The sequence below is a fragment of the Rousettus aegyptiacus genome, unplaced genomic scaffold, assembly GCF_014176215.1.
Source record: "Rousettus aegyptiacus isolate mRouAeg1 unplaced genomic scaffold, mRouAeg1.p scaffold_m13_p_10, whole genome shotgun sequence".
NCBI lineage: Eukaryota > Metazoa > Chordata > Mammalia > Chiroptera > Pteropodidae > Rousettus > Rousettus aegyptiacus.
The window spans coordinates 87,339,762-87,361,705 of NW_023416285.1; the positions used below are offsets into that span (position 1 = coordinate 87,339,762).

The 21,944-nt window shown below is 34.6% G+C and overlaps 1 protein-coding gene across 2 annotated transcripts in view; it reads right to left on the minus strand.

Annotated features, from left to right (window-relative positions):
* The window catches only part of PLXDC2 (plexin domain containing 2), a 355,810-nt gene that overhangs the window by 30,339 nt on the left and 303,527 nt on the right, over positions 1 to 21,944 (minus strand). For both annotated transcript variants that reach the window (XM_016124268.2, XM_016124276.2), the window contains exons 11-12: positions 16,808 to 16,958; positions 15,387 to 15,425 (exon numbers count right to left, since the gene is read on the minus strand). In XM_016124268.2, coding sequence (XP_015979754.1) covers positions 15,387 to 15,425; positions 16,808 to 16,958 — 190 coding nt within the window. The remainder of the gene's footprint in view (positions 1 to 15,386; positions 15,426 to 16,807; positions 16,959 to 21,944) is intronic.

Genomic DNA, 21,944 nt, shown 5'->3' on the forward strand with positions numbered 1-21,944 from the left:
CACATTCTTTTCAAGTGCACCCAGGACATTTCTAGGATAGAGTATATATTAGGCCACGAATCCATAGAATTAAACAGGTAAATATCATTAAAAGTATCTTTTCCAACCACAATGAGATGGAGTTAGAAATCAATAACAAAAGTAAAACTGGAAATTCATAAATTCATGGAAATTAAAACAACACTTAAACAACCAATGGATCAAAGAAGAAATCACAAGAGAAATAAGAAATTACTTATGAAACGCAGAATTATACTGTCAGATTCATGGCGTCATATAAACTATTTTTTCCCTTAATGTTTGTTACTTTTTATAGTTTGATTTCATTCTTACATATGCTTGTAAATATTGTGTTTTGTGCATTAGGCTTCTTTCTTTTTTTAAAGAGTGTGACACATTACTTTTGTGAGAAAATAGGATTAATTTATATGTTGTTTCAGAGAAAATATGGCAAAAATATTTACTTGAGCAGAGAAGAGAAGCCTTGAATATTTCTTCAAATCTTATGTGAAATTCTATCCCACCCACCCATCTATTCATCCATCTATTCATCCATCCAACCATCCATCCATCCATCTATCCTTCAATCCTTCTATCCACCCACCCACCCATTAATCCATCGTTCCATCCATTCATCCAAACAGCGTCCAGTTCTATTTCTGGGAAGAGTTGTCTTTTATAAGTAGCATGCCAAGGCACTTGTGATTTGGCCTCGGCTGCCACTTCCCAAGTGGGCCAGGGACCAGAACCCGTGACGGAGGCAGCAGGCAAGAGACAGCCCTTCCAAGGAAGGAAGAGGAGAGCAAGGGACTCGTTTTATTCAACAGGAGCCCTTGTCAGTGAAATTTTCTTTGACTTGTAGGACACAGGTTGCCAATCTTTTTTTTAAAAAATTTTATTTTATTAGTTTCTAGTATACGGTACACTGGTTAGACATTTATATAGTTTATAAAATGATCCCCCTAATTGCTCCTTCTCTCCTCTGGTTTTCTACCTAGCCAACATGTTAATGCTAACTGCTTTTCCTATGTCGTACCCTCCATCCCCGTGACCGTCTATCGTCTACTAATTTGCACTTCTTTAATCCTTCACCCTATTCTCCCAGCCTCCCAACTCTCCTCCCCTCTGTCACCAAATTGCCTTCGATATTTGTGAGTCTGTTTTTGATCAGTTTGTTCTTTTTGTTTCTTAGATTCTACATATAAGTGAAATCATATGGTATTTATCTTTCTCTGACTTATTTCACTCAGCATAATAACCTCTAGGTCCATCCATGTCATTGCAAATGGTAGGATTTCATGTTTTTAATGGCTGAGCAATATGCCATTGTATATATGAACCATAACTTTTTTATCCAATTGTTTGTTAAAATTTTAACTGGATTTACCCCTTGAAACCTCATTCACTCCCTTTATTTAGACATAAATGTTTACTTTGACAATTATCATTTATTTATAGTCCCAATAATAGTTTAGTTATATATCTCCTTTTAAAATTCTCCTTTATAGTGATGTTGTAGATGCTTAGACACTATTTCATATCTAACGAAATTTGTAGAGTATAGTTTACTAGCCAAACACACTTTCTATAACATTTTTGGATGATGATGATTTTAAAAGAAACAATCTTCATGAATTCTCTACTATTACTAACTTGTAGACAAAATAAAAATTTAGGGATCTATAGGTGTGAATGTGCATTTATGACGTGTCACAATTACAGCAAACCATTTGAAGAGAAATGCAGCAAATTCGATTCCAAAATATTATAGAGGAATTCTCGTGTCCCAGATCAGTGCTTTCTGCAAATGCTCTGGAGTGATCATCCTAGTGGAGTGGCCAATTGCACACATCGTCCAGAGGGCATAGTTTTTCACTTTCATATTATTTAAGTAAAATTTCCACATCTCTATATTAGCTGCTTTCTCTATTAACAGTTATTATGATGGCTTATTGAAGGTTGTTGGATGAGGAGGTGAAGTGATCACTTTGCTGAAGTATGTTGACTTTAAATTCTTTCACTATTTGGTTTCTAGTTTAATATTACTATCCAATTAAATGGTACAGAATTTGCACACATCAATACCTGTTAATAGAATGCAGGAGATCTTATGTGTTAAAAATGATGAGCACCTCAAATTCAAGACTGAAATTTTAAAAAGTGTAAGCAAGTGCTAGTAATTTCCAGAACTGATGTATAGTTCATTCATCTCAGGGGCAGATTGCTCAAGTAAATTGATTTCATTCCTTCAGAAAAGACAATAAACATAGATGTCAACTTTAGAAATAATCATTCATTCCCTTGGCTCGACTGATTGTTCTTAGAAGCTGGCAGATAGAAGTGGGTCAAAGAAAACTTTGAACCTGTTTCAGGTACAAACTTCTTAAGCTCATCAAAATCTATTAGGGGCTGGAGGAATACTTAAAAAGGTCAGAAAGAATCTTGTCCAAAGATCCAAACTCTAATTCTACTCTTGGAAATATCTTACATTTTTTCACGTATGTCCAAAAGCAAATAAAAGCCAAATGACTATCTTTCTCTCTCTCATACACAAACACAATATCACACACAGGAAATTTCAAATCTCTAGGCTTTTCAGCTTTACATTGTGTAATTCACATAAGAGGAATGAATGATGAAGGACAATAAGACCATAAAACAGAGCCTCAAAGCCAAAAAAGGAAGTATATAGATATATTTGAAAAGCCTATCAAATCAAGTCCTGTTTTGTACTGTGTCGAAAATATTTAAAACATAAATAAAGAGCATAAATTCAATAGTCTCAAAGACAATATACTCTCATCTGATGAGATCTGTGAGTTTCTAGCTTTTTAGTGCTACATGGAATGCAGATCAATATTTAGACATAGAGAAGACTGAGAGAACTGTCAAATCTATCAAAACAATCTGTTATTTGGGGGTGTTTCAGCTACTGGGATAGCAAAGACCAAAGATTTTTAAAAGATATGAGTCCATATTAGAAAACACTCAAGTCTTCACATAAATGACTTTAATTCACTGCACTCCCAAGAAAAGTTCATGACTTATTGATAAGAGGAATGATGAAAGAAAGAAGAATGTAGAAGAACACAGGAGGAAAGAAGGAAAAAAATTTGACATGTTTCTTCAAAGGGTAGCCTTTAATTATACATCTCTATGTCTCCTTGTTTTTTCTAGGACTGATTTTTTTTTTTTCAGGATTGATAAGCATATAACACTGATATTCTGTATTTAGTAGTGTAACTCTTCAATATGTTAAAAATATTTAAACATTGCTAAAATGATCTGTACCCACTATTAAATCTTGCCAATAATTAAATTCTAGGAATAAAGTTAAACAGATACAAATATTCCTCGTTTGAACGTTTATTCACTTTAGAACTAACTCTTCTCTTGGCTTTAAAAAGAAATACTACAGCCCATAAATTCCACAATGTGTTAACGTCCTTTGGGGTCCAACTCGCACAAACTTGTTCAACATTCATAAATCTCATACAGATGATGTAAAAATGTTCTTTTTTTTTTTTAAAGCTTCAGAATGAAGTTGAACTAGGAATGCTTAAAATATCAGAACTCCATTTTTGGATTAAACACACACAGAGACACATGACTTTCCCTGTGGAATATTATCTAACCCATTTATAAGCTCAAGTATGTAATGGAAGAAAATCAAGTGATAAAATTTTTAACTAAATTGACTTTCCTTTTGAAGTTACCCCTGTAAATGATCTCATTTTGTAGCTCATATATTTTCCCTCTTAGCATTTTTAACTTTGTACAGCCATGATGACCTTGACTTTATTTAGAGTCTCTCCTGGTCTTTTACATATTTTCTTATTTTTCATCATTCTCCTAGTTCTTTCATTTTCTTACTCATGGTATTACTATTTTTTGGATGCTTTCCAGTCTGTTGACATTATGAAGGTAGTAGGATACCTTGAAACTACTATACGAGCTATACCTAATCCACGTGTATCACTGTGATGATACAGTCACAATTCACATTAGGACAGCTCCACAAGAGGGATTTGGGGAAGCACTGTGAAAAGATATTAAAATGGGCACACAAACCACAGCTCAGTGCATTCTGCATGGTGAGGACAATATCTGGAGAAGGCCCAGCCTCTCTCCTGCAGCGTGTGCTACAGGAGGGCAAACTGTGAAATTGCATTCAGGGAAACATATAAAAAATTGTGGGCTAAAAGAGCTTAGGGTATGACAGTCAGTTTTGAATAATAATCTGTTACTTTTCATCTTAGAAAAAATAAAGCTAAATAAAATTCCTGTGAAATCATATTAAAAGAAATGCTTGCTTTCATAAAAATGAGGGATTTTGGAGAACAGTCACCACTCAGTCTGCCTCTAACCTCATTACGCGACTGGGGTTTTTCATGCATGTGTCCGTGTGAGCATCTACGAGGGGGATTTACAGTATTCATACTCACCATCGGACCAAAAGAAAATCGCTGGAATAATCCATTATTGTTTTTCATTTATGTGTATATATTACTTTTTTTGTATTACTTTTTAAAAATACTCTATCTATGCCTCTGATATTTTCAGCAATCGAGCTCTTTGTTTTAAACTTTCCTGAACATCAGCTTTCTATACCAAGCTGTTTTGTTCTAAAAATTACTTTTGAAAACAATAATATCGCTACTTTTACAAAATGACCCAGAGAAAAGAAGTCTTACTACCTAATTCTCCAGCTAAATATTACAACTATAGGGTTTCATGGAAATGGTTTCTCTTTTAGTTTCATGCCAAGCCCTTGCAATGGTTAAGAAATTAGAGTTTTAAATTACAGAAAAAATTTATAGAGTTTTCCTAATGAGTATATTCATGGTGATTCTGGAGTACCAAAAAAAAAAAAAAAATAAGGTTGACTATGTACTTTCAAGATCTAGGGGTACAGAACAGAGTGATGCTTAAAACCATTTAATCCTATTCATTCCAGAATGAAGCCATTGTGTTAAAACAGTCCATTTTTATGCAAACCTGTGATTATCATGACGCGTGTTTACTTCCTGATGAAATCCATCAGGTTTTCTGAACATGCAGGAAGAATCCTCTTTACCCTGCTAGACAGCTGTGTGTCTGAACCACTCAGCTAACATGGAACCTTAGTACTTCTCTTAACCATGGCTGCATTACTAGGTCAATACGAGGCCTTCTTGATATTATTCACGGAAAGGGGATCCCTTCTCTTGCTGAAGCTTACGTGTGTGTTGGATGAAAGCAAAGCCACCTCAGTGAATAGTTTTTCCAGTGGAAAGACCAAGATCCATGTCATGTGCACCTGCTCTGTGTACCCACCGCTAAGAAATCAGGCTGCTGAGGTCCTTATGGGGTTAACTCTCTATCCTCGAACCTCAGCAGTAACTAGGATATGGGATACGGAACCGCAGGCACTATTTGAAAAACAAAAGCCCAGCTGCTGAGTGTCAGTGGGCTATGTAAATAAAATCGACCTTTCAGTGATTATCCATGAGCAGCTTCTTTTGAAAACTGCTGAATATTCAACCAAGTCCAAGTTCTTTGGCACCTGAATTTATGCTCAGTTAATGAAAATCTCTGGGCTCCCTCAGAAAGCATGGATTAATGTAGTTGCTGGAGATATCAATTTGGCCAGCTTATGTGCCACAGGATTGAAACTTTAGTCCTTGATGCTCTTAACAACCATATGATCCTTTTGTTATCTGCTGTGGTTTGATGTACATAATCCCCAGGAGGGTAAATGAGCAGGACTCTATGTATGTGCTCTGTATCTCAAGGAGACAATCTGAAACTGGAAAAAACAAAATAATGGGTAGAGCCCAGAATTTCATTTTCGTTTGCATTTTCGGAATAAAACGTGCACAGATATCGAGGGTGAAAAGAAAAATTGAAACCAATGAGAACCAGTTTTGTGGGATATTTATATTCCACCGCTTAGCATCAGTACCAGCAAAACAAGACAGATGGCTATTAGTCAACTGTGTAACATCGGGGTAACCCTCCCTGCAGGACGGGATGGCAATGGGGAGCACGGCGCATGCTCCGACGCCAGAGCCTCTGGTGGTACAGCGCAGTACGTGCCTTATGAACCATGTGAACCCAGACAAATGACTTAAATCCCTATGCTTCTGATATTTCATTTGTAAAATGGGATTATAATAGTACTTTCTTCATAGGGTGCTATAAGGATTAAATGAGATAAACATGCAAAGCCTTTAGGAGGGTGACTGGTGTATAGTAACCGCCTAGTAATCGCTAAATAATTTTATTATTGGCAACCGCAGAGGAGGTTTTAAGAATAATTTAAAGCAAAACATCAATCAAATAATCAGAAATTTGAAATTTTATGCCTACTAATTAGAGAAAGCAGTCTGCTAAGGACATGCCTTTTTCCTTTCTTGTGCTGAGAATTTCAAGAAGCTTGAAAGAATTTACATGCAAAAATTAAAAAAAAACTGTATCCAGTTTATGAGAAGCACATCGAAATTTGTCTCTTTGTCTCTCTCTTTTTTAACTTAAGTAAAATTTGCATCCTTGGAATGCACAGATCTTAAGTGTACAATTTAACAAATCTTTGTAACTGTATATACCAAAGTAACCATCAGCCAGATCAAGATATAGAAATCTCTCTTAGCAACCCACCATGGACAACCACTGTGCTACTTTCCAATATCATAGATTAGTTTCACCTATACTGAATTTCACATAAGTTAAATCTTACTATACGTACTCTATCATGCCTGACTTCTGCCTAACGTAGTGTTTTTAAGGTATATCTGTGTTGTTATTGGCAATTATGAATATAGTCACTATGAATAGTCTTGCACAATGTTCTCGAGGGTATGTTTACATAAAAGTGGAATTTCTGGATCAAAAAGGAAGATATGTTTAACTTTATAAGAAACTGCTTTTTAAAAAATGGCTGTGCTATACCACTCTGATCAACAATGCAGATGAGTTCCAGTGCACCATGTCCTATCCTCATCAGTATTAGTGTCCTGTCTTTTTACTTTTGCTTATTTTTTTATTTTTTTTTTTTAGGCGAGGCAGCCCTTGGTTGACCTCACAGACTGCAAGGACCTTGTCAGCTTACAATCCCTTACTTTTTTATTTTTATTTTTTATGCCTATAGCACCTGGTCTTCCTAGGTGGTCTCCCATCCAAGTTCTAACCAGGCCCGAACCCACTTAGCTTCCAAGATCTGTCTTTTTATTTTTAGCCACTATCTTTTTTATTATTAATTTGCAGAAGTCCTTAATATTTTCTGGATATTGCATATTGTAAGTATTACATTCATATTGTAAATACTTACAATATTTTTCTCCTGTATGTGACATACCTTTTCATTTTCTTAACAGAACTTTTTGATGAATAAGTGTTTTCAATGACTTTGATGAAGTAATTTATCAATTTTTTGAACTGTCTTCTTAGAGGCTATTAAATTTATTAAAGCTTTCAAAGAATCAAATTTGACTCAATATTCTCTATTGTTTGTTTATTTTCTAGTTCAATTTTTTTCTACTCATCTTATTTCCTTCTTTGCACTTATTCTGGGTTTAATTGCTCATTTTCTCTTAGGCTTGAATCATTAATTTTAAATATTTTTTCTCATAAGTGTTTGGAACTATAAAATTTCCTCAGTACTTTTTAGCGGCATCCCATAAATTTTGGTATGTTGTATCCATTATCATTCAGTTGAAATATTTGCTAATTTTCCCTGTGATTTCTTCTTTGATCCCTTTACTATTTAAAAGTGGTTTTACTAGTCACAGATTTAGGGTTTTTCTAGAGATCGTATTGTTACTGATCCTTGTTTGATTCTTTTGTAGTCACAATATGTATCCTATAACACTTCGATCTTTTGAAATATAAATATACTATTAAGATTCAGCATATGGTCAATCTTGGAGACCATTCAAAGTATATTTGAAAAAAAAGTCTATACTCTAGTTGTTTGGAACAGTGTTCTATAAATGTCAACCAGGCCAAGGTGGTTAATAGTGTAGATTAAATCTATATACTTCCTAATTTTTAATCTTTTTGGTCTGATTTTTTAATAGTGTGATGTTTTCCTGATGAACCGACCCTGTTATTTTAATACTTTCTTCTTTACCTCTGTTAAACTCTGTCTCTAAGTCTATTATTCTGACATGTATATAGCCACTCTATGATTACATTTGCAGGGTATATATTTTTTGATCATTTAATGATTATTTTGATCATTAAAGCATTTATGTCATTATATCTTTATGTTTTATGTACATCTCTTATACACATATATAATTGGATATTGCTTTTTAAAAGTCAGTCCGAAAATCTATACTTTTAATTATGTTTATTCTTTTCACGGTTAATTATTGACATGGCTGGACTGGGGTCTGCCATTTTGCTATTCGTTTTCTTTGTGCCCATCCATTATGTGACCCGTTTTTCCTCCACCCTGGCTTTCTGTATGTTAAACAAATATCTCTTCAAATTCCATGTAAATGTAGCTCTACATTTTTTGTATTTTTTCTTTAGTGTTTGCTGAGCATAATGTTAACGTGTTAAAATCACTTATGGTTGAAATTTTATCCAACGAGTTGTTAATTCATTACTGCAACTGAAATACTAATATTTGGTCATAGTAGTTTACAGCCCTGTTATGAATTAGTGTTAAATAATTAACTCCTATCCTTCCTACCCAAGATACATTTTAAAACTTGTGTGGAATTATTTGAGAATCACAAAATAAAACCGAGGTCAAAATTAGACTTATTGGAACAGCAAGCCATTGAAAACGTAGCTGTTGAAAAAGATTAAACCAAATTTACCAACTAATGAATTAAACTACTCTCTTTTTTCATGTGGGCAATGCAGGCCCACATGAAAAAAAAATTTAGTATTCAAGTTATAAAACCTGCATCATTTCGTTCTATGTTCTATCAGTTTCATAAACTCTACAAATCAACATGAAGGGGAAAAAGCATATTCCAATGTGATTTCTCTTTTTCTTTTCCTAAGCTAGATAACAATTTTTGACCTATTACATTGAACAATGAAACTGCAATTTTGCAGGTCAAAAATGATGAAAAAAAAATTTCATGTAGTTCAACAAAAAACAGAAAATATCACTGTCTTTACTAAAAAAATAACTGCAATGGCTAAAATGTACTAATTTTCACACATTATATTAAAGTGAGTCATGAGATACTACGGACATAATGCTTTTAGGTGACCCGCCTCTGCTGAGCAAGACACATTCTTTACATGTCAACACAGGTAATTTCCTTTTGCCACCAATTCAATTTTTTTTTTTTTAATTTTTTTTAGGGGAGTCCTCAAGTACAGACAAGGACCGATGGGTGGATTCAGAGTAAGATATGCCATTCTAATTTTCGGAACTCTGGCAGAAAAAAATCGAAGGTTGACTCAACTCTTGACACTCAGGGTGAGGTCTGTGAACTGGTGGTGTCTGCAGGATCTAAGAGCTTGTTAGAAACGCAGTGTGAAGGTCTGGGCCCCGCAGGAGAACCACTACGGCAGGAAATGCGTTTTAACAAGGGTCCCTCTTCCCCCAGTGATCCTGACGCTCATGATATTTATGGAGGATTGAATCAGACCACCGGTTCACAACTCGCCTTTCCCTGGGAATCACCATGGGGTAGACACCTGGATCCCAGCTCCAGAGTTTCAGTTTAACTGGTCTGGAGAACAGTCTGAGGACTGGGGTTTTTCTAAGTTGGAATAATAAAATTAGATGAGAATAACCAGATGCTTTCAATGTACAGAAAATATTGAGAGTCTCTACCGTGGATAAAATTTTAGGAAAGAAATCCTTAATCCTACAGAATATTCAAAATACTGTTCTGACGTATAAGAAATGCTCACTATCATGAAACATATATACTTAGAATAGAGTTAGTGCTGTCGTGAAAAGTAGCCAAAACAAGGCAAAAGATAAAGCCAAATGCCAAGATACTTTACGGTTGCAGAAATAGAAAGTGATAGATATTCAATAGCCTGTCAAAAGGAAATAACAATCTCCCTTTGCTTTTAAGACTGCAATGTATGTGAAAGCAGTAGATGAAAAAAAAAAATAGCAGTGGAAGGTAGGGGGAAAAAATGAAAGAAATGTTACTTTGATGATTTATGTATTAAAGTAAAAAATAATTCTACTGAATGATAAATGAAACACTAGACATCTGATCTGTCACTACAGACTGGGTAATAAAAATGTAACCTTAGAAGTCAAAGTCAGAATAATGTTCTAATGTTTTCTCTTCAGATAAAAAAGTCTTATAATATATTCAGAAATAAGAAACTAAACAGAATGGAAACAAAATTCAGACCAGCCATTCCACAGTAGTTCATTCAAAGTGTAGCTGCATTAGCTCTTTGAAATCACTTTGCAGGTTTGTACCTTCAAATTAACTTAATCACGTTCTGCAAACTGCTTAATGTAGCTACTTCAACATCCCTTTGATGGAGACACCACCTTCTGACTAAAGAATGCAGCCTTTCGGAATTCAAGTTTAGTAAAATCCCTAGAAATAAGAGGGAGTGACGAATGCAGTACCGCCTGCATAAAACAGTAGCCTGTTCTATGTTATTGAAATATTATTAGCAATTAACAACTTAGAGTCAAATATTTTCAGAAAAGAAACAATGTTATCAAAGGGAAGAACTTTTAGAAAAACCAAGAGAGAATACAGTTTTTGGTATTTGGATAAATCTCAGCCAACCAATTTTAAATAATAAAATTAAATCACTGGATTTCAGAGCTTGAAATAATTTTAACATCTGCAGCATAGCAGAATGGCACAGTTCAATTTGCTAAATTGAGCTGAATATGGTTGAAGGTTTTACTTTTCAATTAAAAGACCTTGCCGTTGAGTCAACTTGCAACCCTCTTTTTAGCTTTGGATATAATTTTGTCCAGTTTGCATCTTGAAGACATCTACATTTCTATTTAGGTGATGACTGCCATTTGAAAGCAACCTAATCGTATGCCAAAAAATGCATTTAATAGTTATACCTGCTAAAACATATAGCTAGGTCATTCCTTAAAAATGGAATTCTTTTAATATGGTTTTGCCAAGATCTGAAAATTCAAAGAAAGTATGGTTTTATTTTTTTCAATTTTTTTTTATCGTTTTCTTAAAAAATTACAGTTGACCTTTAAGGTGCATAGCATAATGTTTAGACATTAACATGAGAAGAAGATGTGGCTTTAAATGTGTGTTAATCATTACCTACAGGTAAGTTCATACTTATCTATGTATATAAAGAATACATTCTAGGTACCCCTTAATGGTGAATTAAACTTGAATTTCTAGAGCAACCAAGTAGACTGGAAGAACTATAGACTAGGTTTTGAACATAAGCTACAGAGTATCCCTGTAGTATGGAGATCACTTGCCAGTAATTTGGTACTATTCAATTACACATGAGAATCAATGCTTGTGATTTCCTCAGAAAGGATAAAATGGAAACTAATGCATAGTAACCTGGGAAAAGGAAGTTCATTTTTAAACACTTATAAGTATGATCGGTTGTCACGAAAAAGGGTAAAGAGTACTGTGAGTGTAAGTGAAACACCTTCTAGTGGCATTTCCCATGTCAAATTGGACTGTAAGGGACCTGCACCGCGAAGCAGCAGCAAAGCCATGAGCTCGTGAAGGACCGGGGATCTGCATCGGGGTTAAACAGGTGCACATCCCAGCCCTGCCACGCACCAGCCGGCTAACCCACCCTTCCCGTACCCTCGTTTCTTTGGCTGTAAAATGAAAATGATAATAGGACCCGCTCGCAGGGGTATTATGCGAATTAAGTGAGGTAATGTATGCATGGCATTTAGACTGGGACCGAGATCACAGTAAACGTAATATTTCATTTCCTCTTCCTTTTCTTTTTCTTCCGCTTCCCTCTCCACTTCTTCCTCCTTCTCCTAATCTTCTGTTTTTCACATAAATAAGGGACAGGTATGCTATTTAATTAGATGTACGTATTACTCTGAAGTTAGTATTATAAACGTGCAACCAGTAATATTTCAGCTGGAGATACAGTGACATCATTGGATGGGCTCCTCTGAGTTTTTGTATTTGGCCGTTCGCCATGGTCAATCAATGCCACATCTTTTACGAAAGGGGCCTGTACTCATTAGCTGTCACTGTCTCTGTTTACATTTTTTCACGTTCTCTTCTCCAAATTATTTATAGAGCTTAGAATTTCCACTCGACCCTGAAGGCTAATAAAACTTCTCCAAGCAAACAACTAGGCTGAAACTCGTGGAGGTTTCACGTAGACTTAATTGAAAGGAAGCAGGAAACTCAATGCACAACTGAAGATTGGTCTGGAGGAGAGATGTAGCGAGCAGGCTGCCACTCAGTTTGGGTCCTGAAAATGAGAAGTTGTGTTGTGTGCTTTTGGTATCCAGTGGCTCAGAAGTGTTTTAAGCTTTGATATCAAAGATGAAGGCAAATCTCCTGGAAAGTGAATGTATCATCATGTCAGCTGTGGATTCCGCTAAGAAAATCAACTACTTTGACCCACAGAAATGTCCCAAAAAGACCCAGAGACAAGGCAATCCAATATGATGTATGCGAAGGCAGAGTCATTGGTTTCTAGCTACATAGTGACTACTTTGCCAAATGTCACCTTTTCAGAAGAGTACAGCCTCTAAATTAAAGTGCTTTTAAGAACAGCCAATTAAATCAGGAAATTAAATCAAGAAATAAAATGTGCTAAACTTTTTTGCAACAATATATAGCAATTTACAAAAACGTATTAGCTTGCCTTTAAAAAACTCCCCAATAAATATGAGGCATCATTTAAATTAGGCATCCTTTTTATTATTTTTTTTATCTTGTAAAATAGTAAGCTGGAGGAGAGGGAGAGGACAATTCTGAACTCTTTTTTCAACATGTTTAATTAACTAATGACGTTAGACTTCAGTTGGCAACCTTTCCTGCATCTCCATATTCCAGAAAATAAAAAGCAACCATAGAATGCTACTCTGATGAAGGAACTGTAAAAGCAATGTGTGATTTCCCTTAAATACTCTCTTGAAGGAACATTGAACTTCATGCCATTCAGGTTGGTACACTCTAAGTATATTTTAGGAAAACTGCCTGAACAACCTAGATATAAAAAAAAAAAAATTGTATACACATATTTAGATTCTTACTGCGATATTTTGAAATTCTAATGGGTACCCGCTGCATATCTGAATATCATCTGAAAATCCAACAGTCAACTCTTCCAGGTATAATAAAAAAAGAATTAAAAGTCCTCCATTTAAATCTTGGAATTACTTATCACGATGTCTCGGCATTGTAAGGTAGTTCTAATGCACTGAGTTAAGATTGTCAAAGTTTTACGATTTCTTGCTGCATGAAACAAAACCAAGGATTTTCCTTAGAATAGCTGGCAATTTTCTAGAAAACTATTTCCCAATGCGTATTCCACAAAACATTAAGTCCATAAGATGCTAGTTATAGAAAGGTTTTATGACTAAATGAGAAACGCTATTAGATACTCCGTCTTTATTACCATCTCGAAGTTTCTTTAGAACACAAGCTGTCTGAAAGCAGGCAACCTGTCTCAGCTCTGTTCACTTAAAAACAGCCCAAGCCGGTAACAATGCTGGCATTCGGCAGGAATAAACGAATGAACAAACGAACACTAAAAGCTTTGAATCATTCTCCAGCATAGAAACCTCTTTCATTTTCTCTCACCCAGGGTATTTCGTAGCTATATAATCACAGAAATCTTTTTTTTTCCTTTCTTTCTGGTAGCACTATAGACTACTTCATTAAAAAAAAAAAAGCGAGCACAGAAGATAAAATAACAAATATGCATGTCACCACTACCCACGTTAAGAATTAGATGAACAAGTACAACAGAAGTCCCTTGGGGACCCCTCCACCATTTAATTCACCACAGACCCCTCCCTCAAATGAGGTAACCCCTCACTTTAGGACTTACACCTACATGAGACTTAAAAACACCTGGCTCTGACAAGTCCTGAATGGGAGGGATGCTGAAGTCTCTTTAACACTAAGATTTTAATTAATTTTTAGTGAGTATATATTTTACCAATGGTCATCTTTAAAGCTATCCATTTATTGCATCAACACAATTAATAAGAAATGAATAACATAACGCTATGATGCAGAAGCAAGACAATGGACAACTGATGTAATAATGATAAATATTAAGACGCTAAGCAGCTTCTCTTTCAAAAAGACTGATATGAATTCTAAAGAGTATATCTATCTATATCTATATCTATATCATCTATATTTATATTTATATTTATCTTAGGTCCTTGTGTGTGTACACCTATGTTATAGACACACAATGACCTAAGAAAACAGAAATCATCTGTTATTTAACCTACATTGAGCAATTTAGAAATTATTCAGTACGGTTATAGTGAAAAAAATCCTAACACCTTTGACTTAGGCACAAAATCACCTGGAGCTGCAAAAGTAAAACTGTCCGGAACAATGTCACAGCATGTGCACATTTACATAATAGATTTTCTAAGAAGAGGAGACCCCCTTCCTGAGCTGAATACAGTTACTAACAAAATAATCTCTTTTATGAAAATTTGGCATACTACAATAGAGGAGCAAAACGAGCTATCATTGCTTAATAGGAAAAGAACAATTTAAAAAATTTTAGCTAATATTTTTCACGGCCTTGTTTTGGAAAATCCTTTCTTCCTCGAATTTTCAAGTACCACTATAGATATTTCTCGACTGTCTTAGAAAAACTTTAAGTATGCTCTAACTAAATATTCTTTGGCATACTTAAACTTTTGTCCCTTGCTTTAGATAAAAGATAAAAAGGCCTAGCACAATATACTTCCATGCATTTCCGCACTGCTCTGTTTCTCAATTTTATTTATAAAGGATATTGAATAGTCAACTTAGTGAAAAAATGAACAAAAAATAGTTGAACCCCATAGCTGTGCTGTGTAGACAGTCACATACACAATTAAACCAAGAGCTAGAAAAGAGAATGGGAAGGTATGTGGGTTTATTAGCTTTAATCCTCTCAATCTTTATCTTAACCCCTATCCCAATACCCCATACATCAGTTGTGCCCACGCACCATACATCAGAACAACAAGGCGTAGCATGTAACATTTTAACTTTCTAAGTGCTCATTGGTGTCATGTAGTTTTATAGGAAAATACGTGGATTAGAATTTTGTTCCACTCCTGAAATCTTCTCACTTTTCAAGCCAACCCACTGAATCCTTCTTCTGTTAAACACTGACAGAAAGTGAAACATAACCTTGCTGTTCATTTGGAAGCCCCAGAGTCCTTTCTCACATTTAAATGATTGAAACAAATTGATATCTAAAAATATTGATAAAAGGAAAGTGTCAATTCCTACCTCCATTATCTTTTAGATGCAGTGCTATCTTGGTATCATCTGAAAGAGAAATTCAAAGTTAATATAACAGAAAACATTTTAAAGGTGCATAAATTTCATGAGCAGTAATCGTCTACTAATGTCTTAACTATATAAGAATAGATTTTGATATTTTACTGAGTTAATTTCTAGTTCAACTTACACGATATAGTACTAAAATTTCTTCCTGAGATTATAAGATCAAGATCAAGATATGATTTTAAGATCCATGAGAAAATGCATTATAATTTTAACTTAAGATACATTTATTTTTAATTTTTTAAAATGAGTTATTATAATTAGACTCTATAGTTATGACCTTTATTTGCTTTAAAAAGCAAGACCAAGAAAGTTCAAAATTAACTGGAATGAGAAAGATTTGTCATTATTTACAAATTTAACTTCAGAGGTTAAATACTTATTCCTTGTTAATAAATATGTCCAACATTTTTTAATGAAAAAAAAAATCTTGTCCTTAATGAACAAAACATAGGACATATGTTTTCATTTCAGTGGTTATATTTCATTCTAAAGGGAAGGATTCAAACTGCAGGAATATTTTCATGGGATAGTATTCAAATTATAAAAATATTTTCACAGGCTGTATAACAACCCACAGAAATACGGATTAAAATATAACACTGGTTTTAAAAGCAGTAAGATATATTTGCCAGCTGTCCTCCACCTCACTTTACCACTTTATTCCAGTGAACTTTTAATATCTAATGAAATTTCAATGAAGAGCAAAAAGTTCAAGTTTAATTTCATATTCAGATAAAAGCAAGGCTTGAGACAGTAAACAAGGACCGTTTTTCCCCCTCAAAGCTTATTCTTGGCCAAGTAGTCTCATGTTTCTCTTTAGCGCTGCCATTTAGACTAAACAGTTAACAAATTTTGGCTAATATACCTCTTCCCCTGATAAGTCGTGCCCATGAACTAATGTTCTCTGGTATTTTCCCCTTCCCTGATAGAAGAAATATTTTCCAAGGACAATTTCCGTGACATAAACAACGTCTTTCTATTTTTATTGAATTGCATATGAGCAGAATCATCTATTGTTCAGAATCCAAAATCAATGAACATTTTACATGCCTTTTTTTCCCCTTTCTATCCTGTGACTAAAATGTCAAATTCAGTTACTGCAAAGTTTAGCAATATGAAAGGAAATCTGTATTTCTTTTCTAGGGAGGACAGTCACCAGTAAAAGCCAAGAGTTAATAACAGGTACAGCACATTAAAAGAATCCCAGCCCATATTTTCGTTTCATAAAAATTTTATCTTTTCTCCTTTAGAAATCCTGTAGAAATCCAGTTTGCTAAAGAGAAACTTTCCTTCTAGACAGCTACCCTGGTGCGTGACTTTTCCCTCCTTTAGAAAAAAGAACAAAAATATCTCTAGGGCACCTTCTGTGGGCAGGCTGGTGGGCAGCTGGGAGGTGGCTGCTCTTCTGGTGGTCGTTAGGACCCTGAATTTTGTGGTTGTCGCTTGCGTGGTTGTGCTGGTCTGAGAAGGACTATCCACTGGCTCTGTGTTCTCACACATCTTCTCTTTCGACTGGTAAGAGAAACAGGTGGGAAAAGAATTAAGAGTGATCATATACGTTTTTAAAAATTACGTCAAAGAAGTTGTCTGTAAAGCACAAAAAACTCTCCAATCAAGATAAAGAATTAATATTTTTTTGTATGGGACTACATTTATAGATTTTGCTAATTTGCAAAGTATGTAAAAAGAGACAAGAGAAAAAAAATTGGATGTAACAAAGCATTTCCATCTTTAGATTTTTGGATTTCATCATTTTCTGTTAACTTTTCATGTTACTATTTATCTTACCCTAAATTTTATATCAATATATTTGCATAAACCGTGATGTCAAAAGGATAAAGTTCGTACAGGAAGAAAAACAGGTACATAAAGACGAAGTTTACAGCATACTTAAGTATGTGAAGCCTCTTTCCCCATCATTCTCACTGTCCATTTCGAACCCTCTCCGCCCTACTTAAAACCTCCATTCCAGAATGCCTCTTCCAGTTTTACACCACGGGTTCACCTTTCATTTCCTAAATTAAAGAATCGTCAGTAAGAATTATTTAAATATCTTTTCTTGTTGGAATCTGTACTAACCTATCTTTCCTTCCTCTGTTAGCATGGATGGGGTCCATTATTTACAGCTGTTCTCTCGATCTCCACTCTGGCCCAACTCAGCCCACCTTCTCAGGGACTGTGAACTTGCTCAGTTGATTCTAATTTCCCACTGCCTTATTATCATCAGCACTGAAACATACTCAAGTGTGTCTAATCTTATGTTAAAAGCCGAGTCCTTCCTCTTCTCCAAAGCGCATCCTGACATCACCCTGCCTTTCCTTCCATTCAGTCATACTTTCAGAAAGACTGGTGTGCCCTGGTTTTCTTGGACTCCCATTTTCCCCACTCATGAAAATATTTTTACCCAGTCCACCTAAATTGAAATTTCTCATGCCAACGTTTCTAAATATCTCCTTATTTACTAAACCTTCCCTGGTATATCCTTGATACCTCATCAGCATTTGGCACAGTTGTCCATCTTCTAGTCTTGAGTTCTGTCCATCTGCTCATCAATTTTGCGATACCTAACAACTCCTCCTCTATTTCCTGTATTTCTGTCTATCCCTTAAGTGCTGGTGGTTCTTATGGATTGTTCTTGACCCATCTTTTCACTGTCTGCATTCTCACTAGCAATCTCCTCCACACTCATGATGATTATGTCGATTATTCATAAATATATATCTCCAGATCCCATTTCTCTCTTGGATTTTTGACCTAAATAGTCACCTACTGACTTAACATATGCATATGGATGTCACAGACATCTCAAGTCTAAAATGGGACTTGCCACGTATTAGTCTCCTCCTATGTCTTTATTTCTGAAAACAAGTATTGTCCAACACCCTAAAGTCTAAGGTAAAATCTTGGCTTGCTTACAGCAGTAAATGTAGACTAAAGACTTTAAATACAAGTAGAATACAATACAAATAGATTCTGGATAAAACATGAATTTTAGGATTACTAAAGCATTACTAGGGTTTTCAGGAAGTAAAGAAAATCTCCAACGGTGCCTTTCTATTATTTTCCCGACAAAATAAGACAAAGCAAAAACTGTGTGCTTTAAAGATAATAGGAGCAGTACACATTAAGTAAAAAAAGCAGGGTCTGTTTTGAGGGCTAAAAGGGAAAAACCAAGCTCTATGGAGATCAAGCCTTGTGCCAGCAGTTGATGGGGAAGATAAATCTAAACTCCTCGTATTAAGGCAGGGACATATGGTGTCCTCTAAAACCCTTGAGTTCCTATCATCAAACTCTCTCTGGCAGAAAGCATCACCTGTTTAGGTCATAGGGATTCCTGTGGAATAAGATCAAACAAATATGCACTTCCAATTAAAGAATACAAAAAGAAATGCCAAAAGAAAACTGGTACTTCGACAAAGTGCAAAACTATGAATGACGTATTAAGATTCCCAAAAACTTTAGACACAGATCATTCAATGTAAAATATATAAAAATTATACATACTTAAAGACATGAAAGGCAAAATTTTAAAATGAACTAATAACAGTCTATAAAAATGAGTCAGCAGATTTAATAAGGTGTCAAATTTAAAGTTTAGAAATAAAAAATACATTAATTGAAATTACTACCTCAATGAATAGCAGATAAAACAAGACGAAGGGAGAATTAATAAACTGGCAGATAGATCTGAAGAAATTACCCAGGGTATGGCACAGATAAATAAGATAGATGATGCACAAGAGACATAAAAGATAGAAGGAAGTGATGAGAAGGTCAAGTCTATCTTCAAAGAGCTCAGAAGGTAAAAAAGAAAATGGAGAAAGTCTGAATGAATACTACATTTATCAGACTTGACACCTACTTGATTAGAAAACACATTCTTTTTGAACACATGTAGCTCATTTGTTTAAACTGCCCATATGCTGTCCCATAAAAGAGATTCCAACCAATTTTAAAGAATCAGGATCATATATATTTTCACTGGCTACAATTTAATTAGAAGTCAATAATAAAAAGATAAATTTAAAAACTGTCTATAATTTGGAAATGCAATATAATTCACAATTCAGTATAATTCCAAATATATTAACGAGATTGACTGATTGATTATAGATCTTGACAAGTTGAGTCTAAAATCTACATGAAGAATAAAAGCCTCAAAGTAGTCAAAATGTGTCTGAAGAAGAAAAATTAAAGAGATGTTCTATGGATAGCAAAATTTCTTATAAAACTATAGTAATTAAGACAGTGTGACATTGGTCAAGGTATTGACAAATTGAGCATTAGAACAGAAGATCCCAGAAACCAAATGTATGGAAACTATACAAGAAAGAGGTGGATTTGAAAAAAATTGCCAAAAGGATTATTCAATAAATGCTGCTTGAAATTATCTATAAAGGGGAAAAATCCCCACAGAATTGGATTTCTACCTTAATCATACATAGAAACCAATTCCAAATGGAATAAAGATTTTAATGTGAAAGACAAACTTTTAAAATATTTAGAAAAAATTTTTGAAAAAAACTATAAAGTTTGGTAAGAAATCTTTTTAAACAAGATACATGTACTATGAAGCTAACCATAAAAGATTAATTAGACACGTTAATTTGTGAGTGAATGGTAACTAAATAAAATCAAAGAGAACTTGAAAAGAACATAAAGAAAAGAACTTGGAAGAAAATATATATAGCTGGAGATATTAGCTAAAGCAATAATACAACAAAAATGAAAAAAAATTATATGAGGAATTGAAAGGAGCAAAATGCTTATTACTCACAGGTGACATGACTGTTTAAGGAGAGAACCATTAAGATCTTGAGATATATTTTTCAAATTAGCAAGAAAGTTTTGTAAGGTGGTTATATATCAGATCTATTATGTTACACATAATCAATGAAGACTTAGTGTTCTGAGTGAGAAGAGCAAGACAATTACTCAATAAAAAAATAAGAAAAAGATATGAATAGGCATCTCACAGAAGAAGCAAGACAGAAGGAGAAACACAGAGGCCAAAAAACACATGTAAGTACATTCATCCGGTCCTTCATCAGTGCCTGGATATACATTGAACCTCCAGATAACCCTTTGGTTACCCACTGAAAAACTAAAGAAAGAATGTTTTATATCCAGACCATCTGACATCATTTATCCAGACTGACATCCACTATTCATTCAGACCACCAGTCATCTAGAGAGTTCCACCTTGAGCCAAGCCAGAGGCTAAGAATGCAGAACTATAAGAACTCTGAGTTTTTCCTTCTTCTTCAGAACACATCTGGGTTTTTTTTGTTTTTGTTTTTGTTTTTTTTTTTTTTTTTGCCTAGTTGTGTTTATGGACTGTGGACCCTAAGACACTTGAATAAATCTTTATCATGTATTACTAAAAAAAAAAGAGAGTACATTCAGTTTTGTTAATGATTGGTATATTGCGAATTAAGTTCCCAATAAGATACCATTTTACACCTATTACATTTGCAGAAATGAAGAAATATGACAAAACCAGGGTTGTGAGGATCATGAAATAATGAGAACTCAAAGCAGTTCCAGCTGTGCTTGTAGCACTGAAAAGCTGAAAAAGATTTGGCATTATCTTTCGAAGGTGAACACTGACCTAACTCATATTCAGTAATGTCACTTTAAGAAATATTAGAGAAACTTTTGTGTATGTGATTCAGGAGACAAACATAAGATGTTTTTGTAATAGGAAAAATCTGGAAATAATGTCCATAAACAAAAGACTTAGTGAAGAAAGTATGATTTTAAGAATATAAGCTCCAGGAGGTTTGGTGGCTGTGTTTTGCTTTGTTGTCAAATTGCATCCTAGTACCCCAAAAATGCCTGGGACATCAAGGATGCATAATAAATATATGATGAGTAAATAAATGGGATATTCAGATCATGGGATATATGCTATCAAAATGAATAAACCACCATCATGGATAAGTATGAACAACAAAATTCTGAGCGGCAAACCCAAAATTCAGAATAGTTTTATTTATTTTTAAGAGGGAAAGGCAAAGAGCCGGCCGGCTTCATAGTCACCAGTAATTCTAGTTCTTGAATTGGGCAGTGCAGTCATGGATATCTATTTTTTAATTGTGTTTCAGAACTACATTAATGTTATAAAAATGTTTAAAAAAGGATGTTTCAAATAGTTCTCATTTCTATTTCACAACCTCACCTCTGGGTCACCACCACCTTTCCCATCAGTTTAGTCCAGATCATCAGCATCTTTGGCCTGAGTGACAGCTACAGACAACTCACTGGCCTCTTGTATCATAATCCACAATTTATCCACAGCCAGGGTGATTCTTTACAAAAATCATTTGCATCAAACCATCCCTTTCATTAAATCCTTTCGGGTAGCTAACTCCTGCTCAAGATAAAGCCTAAACTCCTTGAACTTATTGCATTTTGGTCCCTGCGTATACCACCAATGTCATCTCTCTCCATTCCTCTCTATAGAATTTCAGTTAGTTGCCTTTCAGGCATCATCTT